The sequence below is a fragment of the Heptranchias perlo genome, unplaced genomic scaffold (genome assembly GCF_035084215.1).
Source record: "Heptranchias perlo isolate sHepPer1 unplaced genomic scaffold, sHepPer1.hap1 HAP1_SCAFFOLD_1102, whole genome shotgun sequence".
NCBI classification, from domain to species: Eukaryota; Metazoa; Chordata; class Chondrichthyes; order Hexanchiformes; family Hexanchidae; genus Heptranchias; species Heptranchias perlo.
This window is the reverse complement of record NW_027138323.1, coordinates 26,913-54,700: the sequence shown is the minus strand read 5'-3', so window position 1 is coordinate 54,700 and position 27,788 is coordinate 26,913. Positions and strand designations below refer to the sequence as shown.

General features: G+C 56.2%; 1 protein-coding gene across 1 annotated transcript; it reads left to right on the top strand.

The window, feature by feature from the left end:
* Positions 1 to 5,795: 5,795 nt before the first annotated feature.
* LOC137307770 (guanine nucleotide-binding protein G(I)/G(S)/G(T) subunit beta-3-like) lies at positions 5,796 to 26,911 on the top strand. The gene is made up of 6 exons (XM_067976909.1): positions 5,796 to 5,854; positions 6,752 to 6,914; positions 20,909 to 20,975; positions 21,221 to 21,422; positions 24,412 to 24,628; positions 26,666 to 26,911. Exons 2-6 carry the CDS (start codon positions 6,785 to 6,787, stop codon positions 26,770 to 26,772), a joined length of 723 nt encoding a protein of 240 aa, XP_067833010.1. The 5' UTR covers positions 5,796 to 5,854; positions 6,752 to 6,784; the 3' UTR covers positions 26,773 to 26,911.
* The last annotated feature ends 877 nt before the right edge of the window (positions 26,912 to 27,788 follow it).

Genomic DNA, 27,788 nt, shown 5'->3' with positions numbered 1-27,788 from the left:
CCCTTCCCTCTCTCTCCCTCCCCCTCCGTACCCTTCTCCTCTCTCTCCCTCCCCCTCTGTACCCTTCTCTCTCTCTCCCTCCCCCTCTGTACCCTTCCCTCTCTCTCCTCCCCCTCCGTACCCTTCCCTCTCTCTCCCTCCCCCTCCGTACCCTTCTCTCTCTCTTGTACCCTTCTCTCTCTCTCCCTCCCCCTCCGTACCCTTCCCTCTCTCTCCCTCCCCCTCTGTACCCTTCCCTCTCTCTCCCTCCCCCTCCGTACCCTTCTCTCTCTCTCCCTCCCCCCTCTGTACCCTTCCCCTCTCTCCCTCCCCTCTGTACCCTTCCCTCTCTCTCCCTCCCCTCCGTACCCTTCTCTCTCTCTCCCTCCCCCTCTGTACCCTTCCCTCTCTCTCCCTCCCCCTCTGTACCCTTCCCTCTCTCTCCCTCCCCCTCTGTACCCTTCCTCTCTCTCTCCCTCCCCCTCCGTACCCTTCCCTCTCTCTCCCTCCCCCTCTGTACCCTTCCCTCTCTCTCCCTCCCCCTCCGTACCCTTCCCTCTCTCTCCCTCCCCCTCTGTACCCTTCTCTCTCTCTCCCTCCCCCTCCTGTACCCTTCCCTCTCTCTCCCTCCCCCTCTGTACCCTTCCCTCTCTCTCCCTCCCCTCCGTACCCTTCCCTCTCTCTCCCTCCCCCTCTGTACCCTTCTCCTCTCTCTCCCTCCCCCTCCGTACCCTTCCCTCTCTCTCCCTCCCCCTCCGTACCCTTCCCTCTCTCTCCCTCCCCCTCCGTACCCTTCTCTCTCTCTCCCTCCCCCTCCGTACCCTTCCTCTCTCTCTCCCTCCCCCTCCGTACCCTTCTCTCTCTCTCCCTCCCCCTCCGTACCCTTCCCTCTCTCTCCCTCCCCCTCCGTACCCTTCCCTCTCTCTCCCTCCCCCTCCGTACACCCTTCTCTCTCTCTCCCTCCCCCTCTGTACCCTTCCCTCTCTCTCCCTCCCCCTCCGTACCCTTCTCTCTCTCTCCCTCCCCCTCCGTACCCTTCCCTCTCTCTCCCTCCCCCTCCGTACCCTTCCCTCTCTCTCCCTCCCCCTCCCTACACCCTTCTCTCTCTCTCCCTCCCCCTCTGTACCCTTCCCTCTCTCTCCCTCCCCCTCCGTACCCTTCCCTCTCTCTCCCTCCCCCTCCCTACCCCCTCTCTCTCTCTCCCTCCCCCTCTGTACCCTTCCCTCTCTCTCCCTCCCCTCGTACCCTTCCCTCTCTCTCCCTCCCCCTCTGTACCCTTCCCTCTCTCTCCCTCCCCCTCTGTACCCTTCCCTCTCTCTCCCTCCCCCTCCGTACCCTTCCTCTCTCTCCCTCCCCCTCCGTACCCTTCTCTCTCTCTCCCTCCCCCTCCGTACCCTTCTCTCTCTCTCCCTCCCCCTCCGTACCCTTCCCTCTCTCTCCCTCCCCCTCCGTACCCTTCCCTCTCTCTCCCTCCCCCTCCGTACCCTTCCTCTCTCTCCCTCCCCCTCCGTACCCTTCTCTCTCTCTCCCTCCCCCTCTGTACCCTTCCCTCTCTCTCCCTCCCCCTCTGTACCCTTCCCTCTCTCTCCCTCCCCCTCCGTACCCTTCCCTCTCTCTCCCTCCCCCTCCGTACCCTTCCCCCTCTCTCTCCCTCCCCCTCTGTACCCTTCTCTCTCTCTCCCTCCCCCTCTGTACCCTTCCCTCTCTCTCCCTCCCCCTCCGTACCCTTCTCTCTCTCTCCCTCCCCCTCTGTACCCTTCCCTCTCTCTCCCTCCCCCTCCGTACCCTTCCCCCTCTCTCCCTCCCCCTCTGTACCCTTCTCTCTCTCTCCCTCCCCCTCCGTACACTTCTCTCTCTCTCCCTCCCCCTCCGTACCCTTCCCTCTCTCTCCCTCCCCCTCCGTACCCTTCTCTCTCTCTCCCTCCCCCTCCGTACCCTTCTCTCTCTCTCCCTCCCCCTCCGTACCCTTCCCTCTCTCTCCCTCCCCCTCTGTACCCTTCTCTCTCTCTCCCTCCCCCTCTGTACCCTTCCCTCTCTCTCTCCCTCCCCCTCTGTACCCTTCCTCTCTCTCCCTCCCCCTCCGTACCCTTCTCTCTCTCTCCCTCCCCCTCCGTACCCTTCCCTCTCTCTCCCTCCCCCTCTGTACCCTTCTCTCTCTCTCCCTCCCCCTCTGTACCCTTCTCTCTCTCTCCCTCCCCCTCCGTACCCTTCCCTCTCTCTCCCTCCCCCTCCGTACCCTTCCCTCTCTCTCCCTCCCCCTCCGCACCCTTCCCTCTCTCTCCCTCCCCCTCCGCACCCTTCCCTCTCTCTCCCTCCCCCTCCGTACCCTTCTCTCTCTCTCCCTCCCCCTCCGTACCCTTCTCTCTCTCTCCCTCCCCCTCCGTACCCTTCTCTCTCTCTCCCTCCCCCTCTGTACCCTTCCCTCTCTCTCCCTCCCCCTCTGTACCCTTCTCTCTCTCTCCCTCCCCCTCCGTACCCTTCCCTCTCTCTCCCTCCCCCTCCGTACCCTTCCCTCTCTCTCCCTCCCCCTCCGTACCCTTCTCTCTCTCTCCCTCCCCCTCCGTACCCTTCCCTCTCTCTCCCTCCCCCTCCGTACCCTTCCCTCTCTCTCCCTCCCCCTCTGTACCCTTCTCTCTCTCTCCCTCCCCCTCTGTACCCTTCCCTCTCTCTCCCTCCCCCTCCGTACCCTTCCCTCTCTCTCCCTCCCCCTCTGTACCCTTCTCTCTCTTTCCCTCCCCCTCCGTACCCTTCTCTCTCTCTCCCTCCCCCTCCGTACCCCTCTCTCTCTCTCCCTCCCCCTCTGTACCCTTCCCTCTCTCTCCCTCCCCCTCCGTACCCTTCCCTCTCTCTCCCTCCCCCTCTGTACCCTTCCCTCTCTCTCCCTCCCCCTCTGTACCCTTCCCTCTCTCTCCCTCCCCCTCCGTACCCTTCCCTCTCTCTCTCCCTCCCCCTCCGTACCCTTCCCTCTCTCTCCCTCCCCCTCTGTACCCTTCCCTCTCTCTCCCTCCCCCTCCGTACCCTTCCCTCTCTCTCCCCCTCCCCCTCCGTACCCTTCTCTCTCTCTCTCCCTCCCCCTCCGTACCCTTCTCTCTCTCTCCCTCCCCCTCTGTACCCTTCCCTCTCTCTCCCTCCCCCCTCTGTACCCTTCCCTCTCTCTCCCTCCCCCTCTGTACCCTTCCCTCCCTCTCTCCCTCCCCCTCTGTACCCTTCTCTCTCTCTCCCTCCCCCTCCGTACCCTTCCCTCTCTCTCCCTCCCCCTCCGTACCCTTCTCTCTCTCTCCCTCCCCCTCTGTACCCTTCTCTCTCTCTCCCTCCCCCTCTGTACCCTTCCCTCTCTCTCCCTCCCCCTCCGTACCCTTCCCTCTCTCTCCCTCCCCTCCGTACCCTTCTCTCTCTCTCCCTCCCCCTCCGTACCCTTCTCTCTCTCTCCCTCCCCCTCCGTACCCTTCCCTCTCTCTCCCTCCCCCTCCGTACCCTTCCCTCTCTCTCCCTCCCCCTCCGTACCCTTCCCTCTCTCTCCCTCCCCCTCCGTACCCTTCTCTCTCTCTCTCTCCCTCCCCCTCTGTACCCTTCCCCCTCTCTCCCTCCCCCTCTGTACCCTTCCCTCTGTCTCCCTCCCCCTCCGTACCCTTCTCTCTCTCTCCCTCCCCCTCTGTACCCTTCCCCCTCTCTCCCTCCCCCTCTGTACCCTTCCCTCTCTCTCCCTCCCCCTCTGTACCCTTCTCTCTCTCTCCCTCCCCCTCCGTACCCTTCCCTCTCTCTCCCTCCCCCTCTGTACCCTTCTCTCTCTCTCCCTCCCCCTCCGTACCCTTCCCTCTCTCTCCCTCCCCCTCTGTACCCTTCTCTCTCTCTCCCTCCCCCTCCGTACCCTTCTCTCTCTCTCCCTCCCCCTCTGTACCCTTCCCTCTCTCTCCCTCCCCCTCCGTACCCTTCCCTCTCTCTCCCTCCCCCTCTGTACCCTTCCCTCTCTCTCCCTCCCCCTCCGTACCCTTCCCTCTCTCTCCCTCCCCCTCTGTACCCTTCCCTCTCACTCCCTCCCACTCCGTACCCTTCTCTCTCTCTCCCTCCCCCTCCGTACCCTTCTCTCTCTCTCCCTCCCCCTCCGTACCCTTCTCTCTCTCTCCCTCCCCCTCCGTACCCTTCCCTCTCTCTCCCTCCCCCTCCGTACCCTTCCCTCTCTCTCCCTCCCCCTCCGTACCCTTCCCTCTCTCTCCCTCCCCCTCCGTACCCTTCCCTCTCTCTCCCTCCCCCTCCGTACCCTTCCCTCTCTCTCTCTCCCCCTCCCTACCCACTCTCTCTCCCCCTCCCTACCCACTCTCTCTCCCCCTCCCTACCCACTCTCTCTCCCCCTCCCTACCCACTCTCTCTCCCCCTCCCTACCCACTCTCTCTCCCCCCCTCCCTACCCCCCTCCCTCTCTCCCTCCACCTCCGTACCCCTCTCTCTCCCCCTCCCTACCCCTCTCTCTCTCCTTCCCCCTCTGTACCCCTCTCTCTCTCCCTCCCCCTCTGTACCCTTCTCTCTCTCTCCCTCCCCCTCTGTACCCTTCCCTCTCTCTCCCTCCCCCTCCGTACCCTTCCCTCTCTCTCCCTCCCCCTCCCTACCCCCTCTCTCTCTCTCCCTCCCCCTCTGTACCCCTCTCTCTCTCCCTCCCCCTCTGTACCCCTCTCTCTCTCTCTCTCTCCCCCTCCCTACCCACTCTATCTCCCCCTCCCTACCCACTCTCTCTCCCCCTCCCTACCCACTCTCTCTCCCCCTCCCTACCCACTCTATCTCCCCCTCCCTACCCACTCTCTCTCCCCCTCCCTACCCACTCTCTCTCCCCCTCCCTACCCACTCTCTCTCCCCCCCTCCCTACCCCCCCTCCCTCTCTCCCTCCACCTCCGTACCCCTCTCTCTCCCCCTCCCTACCCCTCTCTCTCTCCTTCCCCCTCTGTACCCCTCTCTCTCTCCCTCCCCCTCTGTACCCTTCTCTCTCTCTCCCTCCCCCTCTGTACCCTTCCCTCTCTCTCCCTCCCCCTCCGTACCCTTCCCTCTCTCTCCCTCCCCCTCCGTACCCTTCCCTCTCTCTCCCTCCCCCTCCCTACCCCCTCTCTCTCTCTCCCTCCCCCTCTGTACCCCTCTCTCTCTCCCTCCCCCTCTGTACCCCTCTCTCTCTCTCTCTCTCCCCCTCCCTACCCACTCTATCTCCCCCTCCCTACCCACTCTCTCTCCCCCTCCCTACCCACTCTCTCTCCCCCTCCCTACCCACTCTATCTCCCCCTCCCTACCCACTCTCTCTCCCCCTCCCTACCCACTCTCTCTCCCCCTCCCTACCCACTCTCTCTCCCCCCCTCCCTACCCCCCTCCCTCTCTCCCTCCACCTCCGTACCCCTCTCTCTCCCCCTCCCTACCCCTCTCTCTCTCCTTCCCCCTCTGTACCCCTCTCTCTCTCCCTCCCCCTCTGTACCCCTCTCTCTCTCTCTCTCTCCCCCTCCCTACCCACTCTCTCTCCCCCTCCCTACCCACTCTCTCTCCCCCTCTCTCTCTCCCCCTCCCTCCGTACCCCTCTCTCTCTCCTTCCCCCTCTGTACCCCTCTCTCTCTCCCTCCACCTCCGTACCCCTCTCTCTCCCCCTCCCCCTCCCTACCCCTCTCTCTCCCTCCCCCTCTGTACCCCTCTCTCTCTCTCCCCCTCCGTACCCCTCTCTCTCCCCTACCCCTCTCTCTCTCCCTCCCCCTCTGTACCCCTCTCTCTCTCTCTCCCCCTCCGTACCCCTCTCTCTCTCTCCCCCTCCGTACCCCCTCTCTCTCTCCCCCTCCGCTCCCCACAGATTGCTAGTCAGTGCCTCTCAGGATGGGAAGCTGATCGTATGGGACACCTACTCGACGAATAAGGTAAGAGGAGCACTGGCCATCACCCAGAGTGTCCGGGGGGGGGGGTGGGGCATTGGAGCAGTGCTGGGGGGAGGGCTTCGACTGACGCCCAGTGTCCAACCCAGTCATTGGTTCCCCTCCATCGAGACCTGCCTGAAAACGATGCTGCCCTCTGACTCCTCTCCTCGATGAGCGAAGGAACTCACTCACCCCCCTCCCCTCCACCTCCTGTCAATCCCGCGACCCTCAGCTCCCGCCCTTTCTTGGCCTGAATACTCGCGGCACAAGACGAGATGAATGGGTTTGACCGGGTAACCATTACAGAGAGTGGAAAAGGAGGGGGCAGGGGTGTAGCCCGAAGAAGAAAAGAAGACATGGGGACAGGAGTGAGGAAGGATCGTGTCTCAGAGGTTCAGGGAATAGAATCAGTCTGGGTGGAGACAAGAAATAACAAGGGGGCAGAGAACACTGGGGGAGGGGAGTAGTTTACAGGCCCCCTGACAGCAGTTACACTGTTGGACAGAACATTAATCAAGAATTAAGAGCTTGTAACGAGGGTAATGCAGTAAGCGTGAGGGACTTTAATCTTTATGTCGACTGGGCACATCAAATCGGAAAAGGTCGTTTGGAGGACGAGTTTGTGAAACGTTCGCGAGCCGGTTTCATAGAGCAACACATCGTGGAACCAACTAGGGAACAGGCCATTTTAGATCTTGTCTGGTGTAAGGAGACAGGGTTAATTAGTGATCTCGTAGTAAGGGATCCCCTGGGGAAGAGCGATCATAATATGGTAGAATTTCACATCGAGTTCGAGAGCTGACGCACTGAAGTCCGAAACTAGCACCGTAAACGCAAACTCAAGACGGTTGTGGATCTTTGGAATTCTCGCAGCTGATGAAGCTTTGGTCCCTTCTGCAGGTCCACGCCATCCCGCTGAGATCCTCCTGGGTCATGACCTGCTGCTACGCCCCCTCGGGAAACTGCGTGGCCTGCGGGGGATTGGACAACATGTGTTCCATCTACAACCTGAAGACCCGAGAGGGCAACGTTAAAGTGAGCCGTGAGCTCGTGGGGCACAACGGTGAGGACCGAGTCCCACACCGAGGGCAGGAAAGATCCAGGCTCCGCTCCGGCCTCTGCTGCGATGGCTGGTCGAGCCCGGAGCAGGCGGTCGGGGCGGGGCGGGAAGGGGAGGAGGGGTTTGGGGGCTACAATTGCCCTCAGCTGCTGGAGAGTGTGTGTCAGTGCCCGTGTCCGTGTCCGTGTGTGTGTCTGTCAGTGTGTGAGTGTCCGTGTGTGTGTCAGTCAGTGTGTGAGTGTCCGTGTGTGTGTCTGTCAGTGTGTGAGTGTCCGTGTGTGTGTGTGTGAGTGTGAGTGTGACTGTGTGTCCCCGCGTGAGTGTGTCCGAGTGTGTCAGTGTCTGTCAGTGTGTGAGTGTCCGTGTGTGTGTCAGTCAGTGTGTGAGTGTCCGTGTGTGTGTCAGTCAGTGTGTGAGTGTCCGTGTGTGTGTGTGTCCGTGTGTGTGTCCGTGTGTGTGTCTGTCAGTGTGTGTCTGTGAGTGTCCGTGTCCGTCAGTGTGTGAGTGTCCGTCAGTGTGTGAGTGTCCGTCAGTGTGTGAGTGTCCGTCAGTGTGTGAGTGTCCGTCAGTGTGTGAGTGTCCGTCAGTGTGTGTGCGTCTGTCAGTGTGTGAGTGTCCGTGTGTGTGTCTGTCAGTGTGTGAGTGTCCGTGTGTGTGTCTGTCAGTGTGTGAGTGTCCGTGTGTGTGTCTGTCAGTGTGTGAGTGTCCGTGTGTGTGTCTGTCAGTGTGTGAGTGTCCGTGTGTGTGTCTGTCAGTGTGTGAGTGTCAGTCAGTGTGAGTGTGTCCGTGTGTGTGTCCGTCAGTGTGTGAGTGTCCGTGTGTGTGTCAGTCAGTGTGTGAGTGTCCGTGTGTGTGTCTGTCAGTGTGTGAGTGTCCGTGTGTGTGTCTGTCAGTGTGTGAGTGTCCGTGTGTGTGTGTGTGAGTGTGAGTGTGACTGTGTGTCCCCGCGTGAGTGTGTCCGAGTGTGTCAGTGTCTGTCAGTGTGTGAGTGTCCGTGTGTGTGTCAGTCAGTGTGTGAGTGTCCGTGTGTGTGTCAGTCAGTGTGTGAGTGTCCGTGTGTGTGTGTGTCCGTGTGTGTGTCCGTGTGTGTGTCTGTCAGTGTGTGTCTGTGAGTGTCCGTGTCCGTCAGTGTGTGAGTGTCCGTCAGTGTGTGAGTGTCCGTCAGTGTGTGAGTGTCCGTCAGTGTGTGAGTGTCCGTCAGTGTGTGAGTGTCCGTCAGTGTGTGAGTGTCCGTCAGTGTGTGAGTGTCCGTCAGTGTGTGAGTGTCCGTCAGTGTGTGAGTGTCCGTCAGTGTGTGTGCGTCTGTCAGTGTGTGAGTGTCCGTGTGTGTGTCTGTCAGTGTGTGAGTGTCCGTGTGTGTGTCTGTCAGTGTGTGAGTGTCCGTGTGTGTGTCTGTCAGTGTGTGAGTGTCCGTGTGTGTGTCTGTCAGTGTGTGAGTGTCCGTGTGTGTGTCTGTCAGTGTGTGAGTGTCAGTCAGTGTGAGTGTGTCCGTGTGTGTGTCTGTCAGTGTGAGTGTGTCCGTGTGTGTGTCTGTCAGTGTGTGAGTGTCCGTGTGTGTGTCTGTCAGTGTGTGAGTGTCCGTGTGTGTGTCAGTCAGTGTGTGAGTGTCCGTGTGTGTGTCAGTCAGTGTGTGAGTGTCCGTGTGTGTGTCTGTCAGTGTGTGTGTCCGTGTGTGTGTCTGTCAGTGTGTGTCTGTGAGTGTCCGTGTCTGTCAGTGTGTGAGTGTCCGTCAGTGTGTGAGTGTCCGTCAGTGTGTGAGTGTCCGTCAGTGTGTGAGTGTCCGTCAGTGTGTGAGTGTCCGTCAGTGTGTGAGTGTCCGTCAGTGTGTGAGTGTCCGTCAGTGTGTGAGTGTCCGTGTGTGTGAGTGTCCGTGTGTGTGAGTGTCCGTGTGTGTGAGTGTCCGTCAGTGTGTGAGTGTCCGTGTCAGTCAGTGTGTGAGTGTCCGTCAGTGTGTGAGTGTCCGTGTGTGTGTCTGTCAGTGTGTGAGTGTCCGTGTGTGCGTCTGTCAGTGTGTGAGTGTCCGTGTGTGTGTCTGTCAGTGTGTGAGTGTCCGTGTGTGTGTCTGTCAGTGTGTGAGTGTCCGTGTGTGTGTCTGTCAGTGTGTGAGTGTCCGTGTGTGTGTCTGTCAGTGTGTGAGTGTCCGTGTGTGTGTCTGTCAGTGTGTGAGTGTCCGTCAGTGTGTGAGTGTCCGTCAGTGTGTGAGTGTCCGTGTGTGTGTCTGTCAGTGTGTGAGTGTCCGTCAGTGTGTGAGTGTCCGTCAGTGTGTGTCTGTCAGTGTGTGAGTGTCTGTGTGTGTGTCCGTCAGTGTGTGAGTGTCCGTGTGTGTGTCTGTCAGTGTGTGAGTGTCCGTGTGTGTGTCCGTCAGTGTGTGAGTGTCCGTGTGTGTGTCTGTCAGTGTGAGTGTCCGTGTGTGTGTCTGCCAGTCAGTGTGAGTGTCCGTGTGTGTGTCTGTCAGTGTGTGAGTGTCCGTGCGTGTGTCTGTCAGTGTGTGAGTGTCCGTGCGTGTGTCTGTCAGTGTGAGTGTCCGTGTGTGTGTCTGCCAGTCAGTGTGAGTGTCCGTGTGTGTGTCTGTCAGTCAGTGTGAGTGTCCGTGTGTGTGTCTGTCAGTGTGTGAGTGTCCGTGTGTGTGTGTCTGTCAGTCAGTGTGAGTGTCCGTGTGTGTGTCTGTCAGTGTGTGAGTGTCCGTGTGTGTGTCTGTCAGTGTGTGAGTGTCCGTGTGTGTGTCTGTCAGTGTGTGAGTGTCCGTGTGTGTGTCTGTCAGTGTGTGAGTGTCCGTGTGTGTGTCTGTCAGTGTGTGAGTGTCCGTGTGTGTTTGTCAGTGTGTGAGTGTCCGTGTGTGTGTCTGTCAGTGTGTGAGTGTCCGTGTGTGTGTCAGTCAGTGTGTGAGTGTCCGTGTGTGTGTCTGTCAGTGTGTCTGTCAGTGTGTGAGTGTCCGTGTGTGTGTCTGTCAGTGTGTGAGTGTCCGTGCGTGTGTCTGTCAGTGTGTGAGTGTCCGTGCGTGTGTCTGTCAGTGTGAGTGTCCGTGTGTGTGTCTGCCAGTCAGTGTGAGTGTCCGTGTGTGTGTGTCTGTCAGTCAGTGTGAGTGTCCGTGTGTGTGTCTGTCAGTGTGTGAGTATCCGTGTGTGTGTCTGTCAGTGTGTGAGTGTCCGTGTGTGTGTCTGTCAGTGTGTGAGTGTCCGTGTGTGTTTGTCAGTGTGTGAGTGTCCGTGTGTGTGTCTGTCAGTGTGTGAGTGTCCGTGTGTGTGTCAGTCAGTGTGTGAGTGTCCGTGTGTGTGTCTGTCAGTGTGTCTGTCAGTGTGTGAGTGTCCGTGTGTGTGTCTGTCAGTGTGTGAGTGTCCGTGTGTGTTTGTCAGTGTGTGAGTGTCCGTGTGTGTGTCTGTCAGTGTGTGAGTGTCCGTGTGTGTGTCAGTCAGTGTGTGAGTGTCCGTGTGTGTGTCTGTCAGTGTGTGAGTGTCCGTGCGTGTGTCTGTCAGTGTGTGAGTGTCCGTGCGTGTGTCTGTCAGTGTGAGTGTCCGTGTGTGTGTCTGCCAGTCAGTGTGAGTGTCCGTGTGTGTGTGTCTGTCAGTCAGTGTGAGTGTCCGTGTGTGTGTCTGTCAGTGTGTGAGTGTCCGTGTGTGTGTCTGTCAGTGTGTGAGTGTCCGTCAGTGTGTGTCTGTCAGTGTGTGAGTGTCTGTGTGTGTGTCTGTCAGTGTGTGAGTGTCCGTGTGTGTGTCTGTCAGTGTGTGAGTGTCCGTGTGTGTGTCCGTCAGTGTGTGAGTGTCCGTGTGTGTGTCTGTCAGTGTGTGAGTGTCCGTGCGTGTGTCTGTCAGTGTGTGAGTGTCCGTGTGTGTGTCTGTCAGTGTGTGAGTGTCCGTGCGTGTGTCTGTCAGTGTGTGAGTGTCCGTGCGTGTGTCTGTCAGTGTGTGAGTGTCCGTGCGTGTGTCTGTCAGTGTGAGTGTCCGTGTGTGTGTCTGTCAGTCAGTGTGAGTGTCCGTGTGTGTGTCTGTCAGTGTGTGAGTGTCCGTGTGTGTGTCTGTCAGTGTGTGAGTGTCCGTGTGTGTGTGTCTGTCAGTCAGTGTGAGTGTCCGTGTGTGTGTCTGTCAGTGTGTGAGTGTCCGTGTGTGTGTCTGTCAGTGTGTGAGTGTCCGTGTGTGTGTCTGTCAGTGTGTGAGTGTCCGTGTGTGTGTCAGTCAGTGTGTGAGTGTCCGTGTGTGTGTCAGTCAGTGTGTGAGTGTCCGTGTGTGTGTCTGTCAGTGTGTGAGTGTCCGTGTGTGTGTCTGTCAGTGTGTGAGTGTCAGTCAGTGTGAGTGTCCGTGTGTGTGTCTGTCAGTGTGTGAGTGTCCGTGTGTGTGTCTGTCAGTGTGTGAGTGTCCGTGTGTGTGTCTGTCAGTGTGTGAGTGTCCGTGTGTGTGTCTGTCAGTGTGTGAGTGTCCGTGTGTGTGTCAGTCAGTGTGAGTGTCCGTGTGTGTGTCTGTCAGTGTGTGAGTGTCCGTGTGTGTGTCAGTCAGTGTGTGAGTGTCCGTGTGTGTGTCTGTCAGTGTGTGAGTGTCCGTGTGTGTGTCTGTCAGTGTGTGAGTGTCAGTCAGTGTGAGTGTCCGTGTGTGTGTCTGTCAGTGTGTGAGTGTCCGTGTGTGTGTCTGTCAGTGTGTGAGTGTCCGTGTGTGTGTCTGTCAGTGTGTGAGTGTCCGTGTGTGTGTCAGTCAGTGTGTGAGTGTCCGTGTGTGTGTCAGTCAGTGTGTGAGTGTCCGTGTGTGTGTCTGTCAGTGTGTGAGTGTCCGTGTGTGTGTCTGTCAGTGTGTGAGTGTCCGTGTGTGTGTCTGTCAGTGTGTGAGTGTCCGTGTGTGTGTCTGTCAGTGTGTGAGTGTCCGTGTGTGTGTCTGTCAGTGTGTGAGTGTCAGTCAGTGTGAGTGTCCGTGTGTGTGTCTGTCAGTGTGTGAGTGTCCGTGTGTGTGTCAGTCAGTGTGAGTGTCCGTGTGTGTGTCTGTCAGTGTGTGAGTGTCCGTGTGTGTGTCTGTCAGTGTGTGAGTGTCCGTGTGTGTGTCTGTCAGTGTGTGAGTGTCCGTGTGTGAGTGTCCGTGTGTGTTTGTCAGTGTGTGAGTGTCCGTGTGTGTGTCTGTCAGTGTGTGAGTGTCCGTGTGTGTGTCAGTCAGTGTGTGAGTGTCCGTGTGTGTGTCTGTCAGTGTGTCTGTCAGTGTGTGAGTGTCCGTGTGTGTGTCTGTCAGTGTGTGAGTGTCCGTGCGTGTGTCTGTCAGTGTGTGAGTGTCCGTGCGTGTGTCTGTCAGTGTGAGTGTCCGTGTGTGTGTCTGCCAGTCAGTGTGAGTGTCCGTGTGTGTGTGTCTGTCAGTCAGTGTGAGTGTCCGTGTGTGTGTCTGTCAGTGTGTGTGTCCGTGTGTGTGTCAGTCAGTGTGTGTCAGTCAGTGTGTGAGTGTCCGTGTGTGAGTGTCCGTGTGTGAGTGTCCGTGTGTGAGTGTCCGTGTGTGAGTGTCCGTGTGTGAGTGTCCGTGTGTGAGTGTCCGTGTGTGAGTGTCCGTGTGTGTGTCCGTCAGTGTGTGAGTGTCCGTGTGTGAGTGTCCGTGTGTGAGTGTCCGTGTGTGAGTGTCCGTGTGTGTGAGTGTCCGTGTGTGTGAGTGTCCGTGTGTGTGAGTGTCCGTGTGTGTGAGTGTCCGTGTGTGTGAGTGTCCGTGTGTGAGTGTCCGTGTGTGAGTGTCCGTGTGTGTCTGTCAGTGTGCGAGTGTCCGTGTGTGTGTCTGTCAGTGTGCGAGTGTCCGTGTGTGTCTGTCAGTGTGCGAGTGTCCGTGTGTGTGTCTGTCCGTGTGTGAGTGTCCGTGTGTGAGTGTCCGTGTGTGAGTGTCCGTGTGTGAGTGTCCGTGTGTGAGTGTCCGTGTGTGAGTGTCCGTGTGTGAGTGTCCGTGTGTGAGTGTCCGTGTGTGAGTGTCCGTGTGTGAGTGTCCGTGTGTGAGTGTCCGTGTGTGTGAGTGTCCGTGTGTGTGAGTGTCCGTGTGTGTGAGTGTCCGTGTGTGTGAGTGTCCGTGTGTGTGTGTGTCCGTGTGTGTGAGTGTCCGTGTGTGTGTGTGTCCGTGTGTGAGTGTCCGTGTGTGAGTGTCCGTGTGTGAGTGTCCGTGTGTGTGTGTCCGTGTGTGTGTGTCAGTCAGTGTGTGAGTGTCCGTGTGTGTGTCAGTCAGTGTGTGTCAGTCAGTGTGTGAGTGTCCGTGTGTGTGTCAGTCAGTGTGTGAGTGTCCGTGTGTGTGTCAGTCAGTGTGTGAGTGTCCGTGTGTGTGTCAGTCAGTGTGTGAGTGTCCGTGTGTGAGTGTCCGTGTGTGTGTCCGTCAGTGTGTGTGTCCGTGTGTGTGTCAGTCAGTGTGTGAGTGTCCGTGTGTGTGTCCGTCAGTGTGTGTGTCCGTGTGTGTGTCAGTCAGTGTGTGAGTGTCCGTGTGTGTGTCAGTCAGTGTGTGAGTGTCCGTGTGTGTGTCAGTCAGTGTGTGAGTGTCCGTGTGTGAGTGTCCGTGTGTGAGTGTCAGTGTGTGAGTGTCCGTGTGTGAGTGTCCGTGTGTGAGTGTCCGTGTGTGAGTGTCCGTGTGTGAGTGTCCGTGTGTGAGTGTCCGTGTGTGAGTGTCCGTGTGTGAGTGTCCGTGTGTGAGTGTCCGTGTGTGAGTGTCCGTGTGTGAGTGTCCGTGTGTGAGTGTCCGTGTGTGAGTGTCCGTGTGTGAGTGTCCGTGTGTGAGTGTCCGTGTGTGAGTGTCCGTGTGTGAGTGTCAGTGTGTGAGTGTCAGTGTGTGAGTGTCCGTGTGTGTGTCCGTCAGTGTGTGAGTGTCCGTGTGTGAGTGTCCGTGTGTGAGTGTCAGTGTGTGAGTGTCCGTGTGTGAGTGTCCGTGTGTGAGTGTCAGTGTGTGAGTGTCCGTGTGTGTGTCCGTCAGTGTGTGAGTGTCCGTGTGTGTGTCCGTCAGTGTGTGAGTGTCCGTGTGTGTGTCAGTCAGTGTGTGAGTGTCCGTGTGTGTGTCAGTCAGTGTGTGAGTGTCCGTGTGTGTGTCAGTCAGTGTGTGAGTGTCCGTGTGTGAGTGTCCGTGTGTGAGTGTCCGTGTGTGAGTGTCCGTGTGTGAGTGTCCGTGTGTGAGTGTCAGTGTGTGAGTGTCAGTGTGTGAGTGTCAGTGTGTGAGTGTCAGTGTGTGAGTGTCAGTGTGTGAGTGTCCGTGTGTGTGTCCGTCAGTGTGTGAGTGTCCGTGTGTGAGTGTCCGTGTGTGAGTGTCCGTGTGTGAGTGTCAGTGTGTGAGTGTCCGTGTGTGAGTGTCAGTGTGTGAGTGTCCGTGTGTGTGTCCGTGTGTGAGTGTCCGTGTGTGAGTGTCCGTGTGTGTGTCCGTCAGTGTGTGAGTGTCCGTGTGTGAGTCCGTCAGTGTGTGAGTGTCCGTGTGTGAGTGTCCGTGTGTGTGTCAGTCAGTGTGTGAGTGTCCGTGTGTGTGTCCGTCAGTGTGTGTGTCCGTGTGTGTGTCAGTCAGTGTGTGAGTGTCCGTGTGTGTGTCAGTCAGTGTGTGAGTGTCCGTGTGTGTGTCAGTCAGTGTGTGAGTGTCCGTGTGTGAGTGTCCGTGTGTGAGTGTCAGTGTGTGAGTGTCAGTGTGTGAGTGTCCGTGTGTGAGTGTCCGTGTGTGAGTGTCCGTGTGTGAGTGTCCGTGTGTGAGTGTCCGTGTGTGAGTGTCCGTGTGTGAGTGTCCGTGTGTGAGTGTCCGTGTGTGAGTGTCCGTGTGTGAGTGTCCGTGTGTGAGTGTCCGTGTGTGAGTGTCCGTGTGTGAGTGTCCGTGTGTGAGTGTCCGTGTGTGTGTCCGTCAGTGTGTGAGTGTCCGTGTGTGAGTGTCCGTGTGTGAGTGTCCGTGTGTGAGTGTCCGTGTGTGAGTGTCCGTGTGTGTGTCAGTCAGTGTGTGAGTGTCCGTGTGTGTGTCAGTCAGTGTGTGAGTGTCCGTGTGTGTGTCAGTCAGTGTGTGAGTGTCCGTGTGAGTGTCCGTCAGTGTGTGAGTGTCAGTCAGTGTGAGTGTGTCCGTGTGTGTGTCTGTCAGTGTGAGTGTGTCCGTGTGTGTGTCCGTCCGTGTGTGAGTGTCCGTGTGTGTGTCCGTCAGTGTGTGAGTGTCCGTCTGTGTGTCCGTCAGTGTGTGAGTGTCCGTGTGTGAGTGTCCGTGTGTGAGTGTCCGTGTGTGAGTGTCCGTGTGTGAGTGTCCGTGTGTGAGTGTCCGTGTGTGAGTGTCCGTGTGTGAGTGTCCGTGTGTGAGTGTCCGTGTGTGAGTGTCCGTGTGTGAGTGTCCGTGTGTGAGTGTCCGTGTGTGAGTGTCCGTGTGTGAGTGTCCGTGTGTGAGTGTCCGTGTGTGAGTGTCCGTGTGTGAGTGTCCGTGTGTGAGTGTCCGTGTGTGAGTGTCCGTGTGTGAGTGTCCGTGTGTGAGTGTCCGTGTGTGAGTGTCCGTGTGTGAGTGTCCGTGTGTGAGTGTCCGAGTGTGAGTGTCCGAGTGTGAGTGTCCGAGTGTGAGTGTCCGTGTGTGAGTGTCCGTGTGTGAGTGTCCGTGTGTGAGTGTCCGTGTGTGAGTGTCCGTGTGTGAGTGTCCGTGTGTGAGTGTCCGTGTGTGAGTGTCCGTGTGTGAGTGTCCGTGTGTGAGTGTCCGTGTGTGAGTGTCCGTGTGTGAGTGTCCGTGTGTGAGTGTCCGTGTGTGTGTCAGTCAGTGTGTGAGTATCAGTGTGTGTGAGTGTCCGTGTGTGAGTGTCCGTGTGTGAGTGTCCGTGTGTGTGTCTGTCCGTGTGTGAGTGTCCGTGTGTGTGTCTGTCCGTGTGTGAGTGTCCGTGTGTGTGTCTGTCCGTGTGTGAGTGTCCGTGTGTGTGTCCGTCAGTGTGTGAGTGTCCGTGTGTGTGTCCGTCAGTGTGTGTGTCCGTGTGTGTGTCAGTGTGTGAGTGTCCGTGTGTGAGTGTCCGTGTGTGAGTGTCCGTGTGTGAGTGTCCGTGTGTGTGAGTGTCCGTGTGTGTGAGTGTCCGTGTGTGTGTCCGTCAGTGTGTGAGTGTCCGTGTGTGAGTGTCCGTGTGTGAGTGTCCGTGTGTGTGTCCGTCAGTGTGTGAGTGTCCGTGTGTGAGTGTCAGTGTGTGAGTGTCCGTGTGTGTGTCCGTCAGTGTGTGAGTGTCCGTGTGTGTGTCCGTCAGTGTGTGAGTGTCCGTGTGTGTGTCCGTGTGTGTGTCCGTCAGTGTGTGAGTGTCCGTGTGTGTGTCCGTCAGTGTGTGAGTGTCCGTGTGTGTGTCCGTCAGTGTGTGAGTGTCCGTGTGTGTGTCTGTCAGTGTGTGAGTGTCCGTCTGTGTGTCCGTCCGTGTGTGAGTGTCCGCGTGTGTGTCCGTCAGTGTGTGAGTGTCCGCGTGTGTGAGTGTCCGTGTGTGAGTGTCCGTGTGTGAGTGTCCGTGTGTGTGTCTGTCCGTGTGTGAGTGTCCGTCAGTGTGTGAGTGTCCGTGTGTGTGTCCGTCAGTGTGTGAGTGTCCGTGTGTGTGTCCGTCAGTGTGTGAGTGTCCGTGTGTGTGAGTGTCCGTGTGTGAGTGTCCGTGTGTGAGTGTCCGTGTGTGAGTGTCCGTGTGTGTGTCTGTCCGTGTGTGTGTCTGTCCGTGTGTGTGTCCGTCAGTGTGTGAGTGTCCGTGTGTGTGTCCGTCAGTGTGTGAGTGTCTGTGTGTGTGTCCGTCAGTGTGTGTGTCCGTGTGTGTGTCCGTCCGTGTGTGAGTGTCCGTGTGTGAGTGTCCGTGTGTGAGTGTCCGTGTGTGAGTGTCCGTGTGTGAGTGTCCGTGTGTGAGTGTCCGTGTGTGAGTGTCCGTGTGTGAGTGTCCGTGTGTGAGTGTCCGTGTGTGTGTCAGTCAGTGTGTGAGTGTCCGTGTGTGTGTCCGTCAGTGTGTGAGTGTCCGTGTGTGTGTCAGTCAGTGTGTGAGTGTCCGTGTGTGTGTCTGTCAGTGTGTGAGTGTCCGTCTGTGTGTCCGTCCGTGTGTGTGTCCGTGTGTGTGTCCGTCAGTGTGTGAGTGTCCGTGTGTGTGTCCGTGTGTGTGTCCGTCAGTGTGTGAGTGTCCGTGTGTGTGTCTGTCAGTGTGTGTGTGTCCGTGTGTGTGTCCGTCAGTGTGTGAGTGTCCGTGTGTGTGTCCGTGTGTGTGTCCGTCAGTGTGTGAGTGTCCGTGTGTGTGTCCGTCAGTGTGTGAGTGTCCGTGTGTGTGTCCGTCAGTGTGTGAGTGTCCGTGTGTGTGTCTGTCAGTGTGTGAGTGTCCGTCTGTGTGTCCGTCCGTGTGTGAGTGTCCGCGTGTGTGTCCGTCAGTGTGTGAGTGTCCGCGTGTGTGAGTGTCCGTGTGTGAGTGTCCGTGTGTGAGTGTCCGTGTGTGTGTCTGTCCGTGTGTGAGTGTCCGTCAGTGTGTGAGTGTCCGTGTGTGTGTCCGTCAGTGTGTGAGTGTCCGTGTGTGTGTCCGTCAGTGTGTGAGTGTCCGTGTGTGTGAGTGTCCGTGTGTGAGTGTCCGTGTGTGAGTGTCCGTGTGTGAGTGTCCGTGTGTGTGTCTGTCCGTGTGTGTGTCTGTCCGTGTGTGTGTCCGTCAGTGTGTGAGTGTCCGTGTGTGTGTCCGTCAGTGTGTGAGTGTCCGTGTGTGTGTCCGTCCGTGTGTGAGTGTCCGTGTGTGAGTGTCCGTGTGTGAGTGTCCGTGTGTGAGTGTCCGTGTGTGAGTGTCCGTGTGTGAGTGTCCGTGTGTGAGTGTCCGTGTGTGAGTGTCCGTGTGTGTGTCAGTCAGTGTGTGAGTGTCCGTGTGTGTGTCAGTCAGTGTGTGAGTGTCCGTGTGTGTGTCCGTCAGTGTGTGAGTGTCCGTGTGTGTGTCCGTCAGTGTGTGAGTGTCCGTGTGTGTGTCAGTCAGTGTGTGAGTGTCCGTGTGTGTGTCCGTCAGTGTGTGAGTGTCCGTGTGTGTGTCTGTCAGTGTGTGACTGTCCGTGTGTGTGTCTGTCAGTGTGTGAGTGTCCGTGTGTGTCTGTCAGTGTGTGAGTGTCCGTGTGTGTGTCAGTCAGTGTGTGAGTGTCCGTGTGTGTGAGTGTCCGAGTGTGAGTGTCCGAGTGTGAGTGTCCGTGTGTGAGTGTCCGTGTGTGAGTGTCCGTGTGTGAGTGTCCGTGTGTGAGTCAGTCAGTGTGTGAGTGTCCGTGTGTGAGTGTCCGTGTGTGAGTGTCCGTGTGTGAGTGTCCGTGTGTGAGTGTCCGTGTGTGAGTGTCCGTGTATGAGTGTCCGTGTGTGAGTGTCCGTGTGTGAGTGTCCGTGTGTGAGTGTCCGTGTGTGAGTGTCCGTGTGTGTGAGTGTCCGTGTGTGTGTCAGTCAGTGTGTGAGTATCAGTGTGTGTGAGTGTCCGTGTGTGAGTGTCCGTGTGTGTGTCTGTCCGTGTGTGAGTGTCCGTGTGTGTGTCCGTCAGTGTGTGAGTGTCCGTGTGTGTGTCCGTCAGTGTGTGTGTCCGTGTGTGTGTCAGTCAGTGTGTGAGTGTCCGTGTGTGAGTGTCCGTGTGTGAGTGTCCGTGTGTGAGTGTCCGTGTGTGTGAGTGTCCGTGTGTGTGAGTGTCCGTGTGTGTGTCAGTCAGTGTGTGAGTGTCCGTGTGTGTGAGTGTCCATGTGTGTGAGTGTCCGTGTGTGAGTGTCCGTGTGTGAGTGTCCGTGTGTGAGTGTCCGTGTGTGAGTGTCCGTGTGTGTGTCCGTCAGTGTGTGAGTGTCCGTGTGTGTCAGTCAGTGTGTGTGTCAGTCAGTGTGTGAGTGTTCGTGTGTGTGTCAGTCAGTGTGTGTGTCCGTGTGTGTGTCCGTCCGTGTGTGAGTGTCTGTGTGTGTGTCCGTCAGTGTGTGAGTGTCCGTGTGTGTGTCCGTCAGTGTGTGAGTGTCCGTCTGTGTGTCCGTCCGTGTGTGAGTGTCCGTGTGTGTGTCCGTCAGTGTGTGAGTGTCCGTCTGTGTGTCCGTCCGTGTGTGAGTGTCCGTGTGTGTGTCCGTCAGTGTGTGAGTGTCCGTCTGTGTGTCCGTCAGTGTGTGAGTGTCCGTGTGTGTCCGTCAGTGTGTGAGTGTCCGTGTGTGTGTCCGTCAGTGTGTGAGTGTCTGTGTGTGTGTCCGTCAGTGTGTGAGTGTCCGTGTGTGTGTCTGTCAGTGTGTGAGTGTCCGTCTGTGTGTCCGTCCGTGTGTGAGTGTCCGCGTGTGTGTCCGTCAGTGTGTGAGTGTCCGTGTGTGTGTGTCCGTGTGTGAGTGTCCGTGTGTGAGTGTCCGTGTGTGTGTCTGTCCGTGTGTGAGTGTCCGTGTGTGTGTCCGTCAGTGTGTGAGTGTCCGTGTGTGTGTCCGTCAGTGTGTGAGTGTCTGTGTGTGTGTCCGTCAGTGTGTGAGTGTCCGTGTGTGTGTCCGTCAGTGTGTGAGTGTCCGTGTGTGTGTCCGTCAGTGTGTGAGTGTCTGTGTGTGTGTCCGTCAGTGTGTGAGTGTCCGTGTGTGTGTCCGTCAGTGTGTGAGTGTCCGTGTGTGTGTCTGTCAGTGTGTGAGTGTCCGTGTGTGTGTCCGTCAGTGTGTGAGTGTCCGTCTGTGTGTCCGTCCGTGTGTGAGTGTCCGCGTGTGTGTCCGTCAGTGTGTGAGTGTCCGTGTGTGAGTGTCCGTGTGTGAGTGTCCGTGTGTGAGTGTCCGTGTGTGAGTGTCCGTGTGTGAGTGTCCGTGTGTGAGTGTCCGTGTGTGAGTGTCCGTGTGTGAGTGTCCGTGTGTGAGTGTCCGTCAGCGTGTGTGTCCGTCAGCGTGTGTGTCCGTCAGTGTGTGTGTCCGTGTGTGTGTCCGTCAGTGTGTGAGTGTCCGTGTGTGTGTCCGTCAGTGTGTGAGTGTCTGTGTGTGTGTCCGTCAGTGTGTGAGTGTCCGTGTGTGTGTCCGTCAGTGTGTGAGTGTCCGTCTGTGTGTCCGTCAGTGTGTGAGTGTCCGTGTGTGTGTCCGTCAGTGTGTGAGTGTCCGTCTGTGTGTCCGTCAGTGTGTGAGTGTCCGTGTGTGTGTCCGTCAGTGTGTGAGTGTCTGTGTGTGTGTCCGTCAGTGTGTGAGTGTCTGTGTGTGTGTCCGTCAGTGTGTGAGTGTCCGTGTGTGTGTCCGTCAGTGTGTGAGTGTCCGTCTGTGTGTCCGTCCGTGTGTGAGTGTCCGTGTGTGTGTCCGTCAGTGTGTGAGTGTCCGTCTGTGTGTCCGTCAGTGTGTGAGTGTCCGTCTGTGTGTCCGTCAGTGTGTGAGTGTCCGTGTGTGTGTCCGTCAGTGTGTGAGTGTCCGTCTGTGTGTCCGTCAGTGTGTGAGTGTCCGTGTGTGTGTCCGTCAGTGTGTGAGTGTCCGTGTGTGTGTCCGTCAGTGTGTGAGTGTCCGTGTGTGTGTCCGTCAGTGTGTGAGTGTCCGTCTGTGTGTCCGTCAGTGTGTGAGTGTCCGTCTGTGTGTCCGTCAGTGTGTGAGTGTCCGTGTGTGTGTCCGTCAGTGTGTGAGTGTCCGTGTGTGTGTCCGTCAGTGTGTGAGTGTCCGTGTGTGTGTCCGTCAGTGTGTGAGTGTCCGTCTGTGTGTCCGTCAGTGTGTGAGTGTCCGTCTGTGTGTCCGTCAGTGTGTGAGTGTCCGTGTGTGTGTCCGTCAGTGTGTGAGTGTCCGTGTGTGTGTCCGTCAGTGTGTGAGTGTCCGTCTGTGTGTCCGTCAGTGTGTGAGTGTCCGTGTGTGTGTCCGTCAGTGTGTGTGTCCGTGTGTGTGTCCGTCAGTGTGTGAGTGTCCGTGTGTGTGTCCGTCAGTGTGTGAGTGTCCGTGTGTGTGTCCGTCAGTGTGTGTGTCCGTGTGTGTGTCCGTCAGTGTGTGAGTGTCCGTGTGAGTGTCCGCGTGCGAGTGTCCGCGTGCGAGTGTCCGCGTGCGAGTGTCCGCGTGCGAGTGTCCGTCAGTGTATCTTGACCCCCTATCCCCGCCCCCACGAGTCGTGACCCTCCACCTCCAACGATACCCCATCACTCCGTTAACGAGGCACTTTCGCTGTTGCTAAGGACCCTCTCTTCCCGTTGCCTAGGTTACCTCTCCAGTTGCCGTTTCCTCAGCGACAGTGAGATCATCACCAGTTCCGGAGACACCACCTGGTGAGTATAGACCCCACCCATTGGAGCGAGAGGCCCCCACCCCTGCAAAAAAAATGGTAGGGTAGGGGGGGGGCCTCATTAATAATAATTCGCCCGGTCACGGCCTCCGGCACAGAGCAGGGAAAGGCCCAGGCTGCGTTATGGGCCTGCTCCCAGCTGGAGGGGGGGCGCTGGTGGGGGGGGGGGCGGGGGGGGAGGAGGGCGAGCGAGACCACCAACGCCTCTCTCCTCCCCCCGCCACGCAGCATCCTCTGGGACATCGAGACGGGCCAGGAGAACTGCTCCTTCCAGGGCCACAGCGGAGACGTGATGAGCCTGGCCGTCTCTCCCGACTTCTCCCTCTTCATCTCGGGCGCCTGCGATGCCACGGCCAAACTCTGGGACATCCGCCAGCGGGAGTGCCGACAGACGTTCCTGGGACACGATTCGGACATCAACGCAATCTGTGTGAGTATCAGGGACGGACCCCCTCCCCCCGAACCCCTCGATTAGATTCCAGTCTGTAACTCACTCCCGGGTATCTGTTATTCTATATATAAACCCCCCGAACCCCTCGATTAGATTCCAGTCTGTAACTCACTCCCGGGTATCTGTTATTCTATATATAAACCCCCTGAACCCCTCGATTAGATTCCAGTCTGTAACTCACTCCCGGGTATCTGTTATTCTATATATAAACCCCCCCGAACCCCTCGATTAGATTCCAGTCTGTAACTCACTCCCGGGTATCTGTTATTCTATATATAAACCCCCCGAACCCCTCGATTAGATTCCAGTCTGTAACACACTCCCGGGTATCTGTTATTCTATATATAAACCCCCCGAACCCCTCGATTCGATTCCAGTCTGTAACTCACTCCCGGGTATCTGTTATTCTATATATAAACCCCCCGAACCCCTCGATTAGATTCCAGTCTGTAACTCACTCCCGGGTATCTGTTATTCTATATATAAACCCCCCGAACCCCTCGATTAGATTCCAGTCTGTAACTCACTCCCGGGTATCTGTTATTCTATATATAAACCCTCCCGAACCCCTCGATTAGATTCCAGTCTGTAACTCACTCCCGGGTATCTGTTATTCTATATATAAACCCCCCGAACCCCTCGATTAGATTCCAGTCTGTAACTCACTCCCGGGTATCTGTTATTCTATATATAAACCCCACCGAACCCCTCGATTAGATTCCAGTCTGTAACTCACTCCCGGGTATCTGTTATTCTATATATAAACCCCCCCGAACCCCTCGATTAGATTCCAGTCTGTAACTCACTCCCCGGTATCTGTTATTCTATATATAAACCCCCCGAACCCCTCGATTAAATTCCAGCCTGTAACTCACTCCCGGGTATCTGTTATTCTATATATAAACCCCCCGAACCCCTCGATTAGATTCCAGTCTGTAACTCACTCCCGGGTATCTGTTATTCTATATATAAACCCCCCCGAACCCCTCGATTAGATTCCAGTCTGTAACTCACTCCCGGGTATCTGTTATTCTATATATAAACCCCCCCGAACCCCTCGATTAGATTCCAGTCTGGAACTCACTCCCGGGTACCTGTTATTCTATATATAAACCCCCCGAACCCCTCGATTAGATTCCAGTCTGTAACTCACTCCCGGGTATCTGTTATTCTATATATAAACCCCCCGAACCCCTCGATTAGATTCCAGTCTGTAACTCACTCCCGGGTATCTGTTATTCTATATATAAACCCCCCGAACCCCTCGATTAGATTCCAGTCTGTAACTCACTCCCGGGTATCTGTTATTCTATATATAAACCCCCCGAACCCCTCGATTAGATTCCAGTCTGTAACTCACTCCCGGGTATCTGTTATTCTATATATAAACCCCCGAACCCCTCGATTAGATTCCAGTCTGTAACTCACTCCCGGGTATCTGTTATTCTATATATAAACCCCCTGAACCCCTCGATTAGATTCCAGTCTGTAACTCACTCCCAGGTATCTGTTATTCTATATATAAACCCCCCGAACCCCTCGATTAGATTCCAGTCTGTAACTCACTCCCCGGGGGATCTGTTATTCTATATATAAACCCCCCGAACCCCTCGATTAGATTCCAGTCTGTAACTCACTCCCGGGTATCTGTTATTCTGTATATAAACCCCCCCGAACCCCTCGATTAGATTCCAGTCTGTAACTCACTCCCGGGTATCTGTTATTCTATATATAAACCCCCCCGAACCCCTCGATTAGATTCCAGTCTGGAACTCACTCCCGGGTACCTGTTATTCTATATATAAACCCCCCAAACCCCTCGATTAGATTCCAGTCTGTAACTCACTCCCGGGTATCTGTTATTCTATATATAAATCCCCCGAACCCCTCGATTAGATTCCAGTCTGTAACTCACTCCCGGGTATCTGTTATTCTATATATAAACCCCCCCGAACCCCTCGATTAGATTCCAGCCTGCAACTCACTCCCGGGTATCTGTTATTCTATATATAAACCCCCCGAACCCCTCGATTAGATTCCAGTCTGTAACTCACTCCCGGGTATCTGTTATTCTATATATAAACCCCCCGAACCCCTCGATTAGATTCCAGTCTGTAACTCACTCCCGGGTATCTGTTATTCTATATATAAACCCCCCGAACCCCTCGATTAGATTCCAGTCTGTAACTCACTCCCGGCTATCTGTTATTCTATATATAAACCCCCCGAACCCCTCGATTAGATTCCAGTCTGGAACTCACTCCCGGGTACCTGTTATTCTATATATAAACCCCCCGAACCCCTCGATTAGATTCCAGTCTGTAACTCACTCCCGGGTATCTGTTATTCTATATATAAACCCCCCGAACCCCTCGATTAGATTCCAGTCTGTAACTCACTCCCGGGTATCTGTCATTCTATATATAAACCCCCCCCCGAACCCCTCGATTAGATTCCAGTCTGTAACTCACTCCCGGGTATCTGTCATTCTATATATAAACCCCCCCCCGAACCCCTCAATTAGATTCCAGTCTGTAACTCACTCCCGGGTATCTGTCATTCTATATATAAACCCCCCGAACCCCTCGATTAGATTCCGGTCTATAACTCACTCCCGGATATGTTATTCTATATATAAACCCCCCCAAACCCCTCGATTAGATTCCAGTCTGTAACTCACTCCCAGGTATCTGTTATTCTTTTTATAAACCCCCCGAACCCCTCGATTAGATTCCAGTCTGTAACTCACTCCCGGGTATCTGTTATTCTATATATAAACCCCCCCGAACCCCTCGATTCGATTCCAGTCTGTAACTCACTCCCGGGTATCTGTTATTCTACATGTAAACCCCCCCCCCGAACCCCTCGATTAGATTCCGACCGCGAGGGAGCGGGGGGAGACCGTGAGGGGGCAGGCGTCCTTCTCCCAATGGCTCTGATGCTCCCTCCTTCACTGTGTGTTCTCCAGTTTTTTCCCAATGGAAATGCCATCTGCACTGCCTCGGACGACGCCACCTGCCGAATGTTCGACCTGCGGGCTGACCAGGAGCTGATCTGCTACTCCTGCGACAGTATCATCTGCGGGATCACCTCGGTCGCTTTCTCCAAGAGTGGGCGGCTCCTGCTCGCCGGCTACGACGACTTCAACTGCAACATCTGGGACAGCCTGAAAGGGCAGTGCTGCGGTGAGGCCCTGACTCCCTTCGGGGCGGGGGCGGGCGGGCGCGTGGAGTTCGGCCGGTATTTAACGGAGGACCGAGCGAGGCTGAGGCCCCGCACTGAGCAGGAAAGGCCCAGGCCCCGTCCCTGGGGGAGCTGATCCCACCAGACGTGGGACTGAGCTTCGCGGGGAGGGGGGACGAGCCCCAGACCCCGTTTTGCCCCACGGGAGATCTTACCCCTGCCTCCGACCTGAGAAACCTCTTGTTCTCAGTCTATCGGACAAACCGCGTCAGTGACGTGTCAGTATTGGGTTGTGTGCACTGGAACTTTATACAGGAACAGGAGGAGGCCATTCAGCCCCTCGAGCCTGTCCCGCCATTCAATTCGATCATCTCTGATCTGTATCTTAACTCCATCTACCCACCTTGGTTCTATATCCCTTAATCCCCTAACCCAACAAAAATCTCCCAATCTCAGTTTTGACTTTTTCAATTGACCCCCGGCCTCGACAGCTTTTTGGGGGAAGAGTTTTCCAGATTCCCACTCCCCTTTGTGTGGAGAAATGCTTCCTGACATCACCCCTGAACGGCCGAGCTCTGATTTTAAGGTTCTGCCTCCCCCCTTGTTCTGGACTCCACCGTCCCCCCACCAGAGGAAATAGTTTCTCTCCATCCACCCCATCTAATCCTTTAATCATCTCAAACCCCTCGATTAGATCACCCCTTAATTTTGTCCGAGATGGTGGCCGCCATTTTGTCCTTAACCTTCTACACTCGAGGGAATACAAGCCTCGTCTGTGCAGCCTGTCCTCGTAATTTAACCCTTTCAGCCCCGGTATCAGTCTGGTGAATCTGGGCTGCACCCCCTCCGAGGCCAATCTATCCGTCCTGAGGTGCCCAGAACTGAACGTGGTTCTCCAGTTGAGCTCTGACCGTTCCGAGTGTCTGCAACCTTGGCCGTCAGCTGAGAGTCTGACCGCACCTCAGCTCCGTCATCAAGACCGCCTCCTCCCACCTCGGTAACGTTGCCCGTCTCCGCCCCCCCTGCCTCAGCTCGTCTGCTCCTGCAAACCTCACCCGTGCCCTTTGTCACTTCCATCGTTCCAACGCTCTCCTGGCCGGCCTCCCATCTTCCACCCTCCCTAACCATCAACTGATCCGAAACTCCCCCGTATCCTAACTCGCACCAAGTCCCGTTCACCCATCGCCCCCCCACCCACCCACTGCGCTCACCGGTCCGGGAACGCCTCGAATTTAAAATTCTCATCCTCCTGTTCAAATCCCTCCATGGCCCTCGCTCTGCTCACTATCTCTGTAACCTCCTCCGGCCCCTACAACCCTCCGATATCTCTGTATGGCCCTCGCCCCCCCCTCCCTATCTCTGTAACCTCCTCCGGCCCCTACAACCCTCCGATATCTCTGCATGGCCCTCGCCCCCCCCTCCCTATCTCTGTAACCTCCTCCGGCCCCCTACAACCCTCCGATATCTCTGCATGGCCCTCGCCCCCCCCTCCCTATCTCTGCAACCTCCTCCAGCCCCCTACAACCCTCCGATATCTCTGCATGGCCCTCGCCCCCCCCTCCCTATCTCTGCAACCTCCTCCAGCCCCTACGACCCTCCGAGATATCTGCGCTCCTCCAATTCTGGCCTCTTGTGCGTTTTCCCCCCCCCCCAATTCCCATCGCTCCACCATTGGCGGCCGTGCCTTCAACTGCCTCGGCCCTGAGCTCTGGAATTCCCTCCCTAAACCTCTCCGGCTCTCTGCCTCTCTCTCTCCTCCTTTAAAAGACGCCCCTTAAAACCTCTCCCTTTGACCGAGCTTTTGGTCACCTGTCCCAATATCTCCTTCCGAGGCTCGGTGTCCGACCTGTGTCTGACTTGCGCTCCCGGGAAGCGCCTTGGGACGTTTTACTACGTTAAAAGGTGCTGTACGAACGCACGCTGTTGTAGACCGGTGCTCTGTACAACTGAAGCATCGCTTGTGTCCCGTGGTATCGGGCGATGGTGGGACCAGGACACTTGTTGATTTTGTTCCTCGTGCTTCCCTCCCTCCCTCTCAGGGACCCTCTCTGGGCACGACAATCGCGTGAGCTGCCTGGGAGTGCCGGATAACGGGATGGCTGTGGCCACGGGATCCTGGGACAGTTTCCTGAAGATCTGGAACTAGAACGTGGGCTGGGGGGAAAAAAAAAATCAATCAACGACGTTCATCGTCTCCGTAAATATTCCGAGGATGTTTTTAAAACCGGGTTTAAGGCACTGGATCACTGGCAGTTGTTCTAATAATAATAATAAACGCCTTCACCCACTCTGCCTGGGCTTCAGTTATTCTCAGACGCTCGTGCACAGCCTGAGCTTTGCATTAAATCGATCAATGAACCCTGCGCTCCTTTTCACTCTCTTACAGGCCAACTTTATTAACACTTTCAATATTGCAAAAACAGCCATAATATCAACACACAAAGGCAGGGTGGCTCTGATTATCATAGCTCAGACAAAGATAGAGAGAGACAGAGACAGAGACAAAGATAGAGAGAGAGAGAGACAAAGATAGAGAGAGACAGAGACAGAGACAAAGATAGAGAGAGAGAGACAAAGATAGAGAGAGACAGAGACAAAGATAGAGAGAGACAGAGACAAAGATAGAGAGAGACAGAGACAGAGACAAAGATAGAGAGAGACAGAGACAGAGACAGAGACAAAGATAGAGAGACAGAGACAAAGATAGAGAGAGACAGAGACAAAGATAGAGAGAGACAGAGACAAAGATAGAGAGAGACAGAGACAAAGATAGAGAGAGACAGAGACAAAGATAGAGAGAGACAGAGACAAAGATAGAGAGACAGAGACAGAGACAAAGATGGAGAGAGACAGAGACAAAGATAGAGAGAGACAGAGACAAAGATAGAGAGAGACAGAGACAAAGATAGAGAGAGACAGAGACAAAGATAGAGAGAGACAGAGACAAAGATAGAGAGAGACAGAGACAAAGATAGAGAGAGACAGAGACAAAGATAGAGAGACAGAGACAGAGACAAAGATGGAGAGACAGAGAAAGAGACAGAGACAAAGATAGAGAGACAGAGACAGAGACAGAGACAAAGATAGAGAGACAGAGACAAAGATAGAGACAGAGACAGAGACAGAGACAAAGATAGAGAGACAGAGACAGAGACAAAGATA

Bases quoted from the DNA above. Each gene is read 5' to 3' on its own strand.
- LOC137307770 (XM_067976909.1), top strand. From the start codon at position 6,785: ATGACCTGCTGCTACGCCCCCTCGGGAAACTGCGTGGCCTGCGGGGGA. The intron at 21,423-24,411 runs GTGAGTATCAGG...TGTGTTCTCCAG, and splicing joins CGGACATCAACGCAATCTGT to TTTTTTCCCAATGGAAATGC. The intron at 24,629-26,665 runs GTGAGGCCCTGA...CCTCCCTCTCAG, and splicing joins CCTGAAAGGGCAGTGCTGCG to GGACCCTCTCTGGGCACGAC.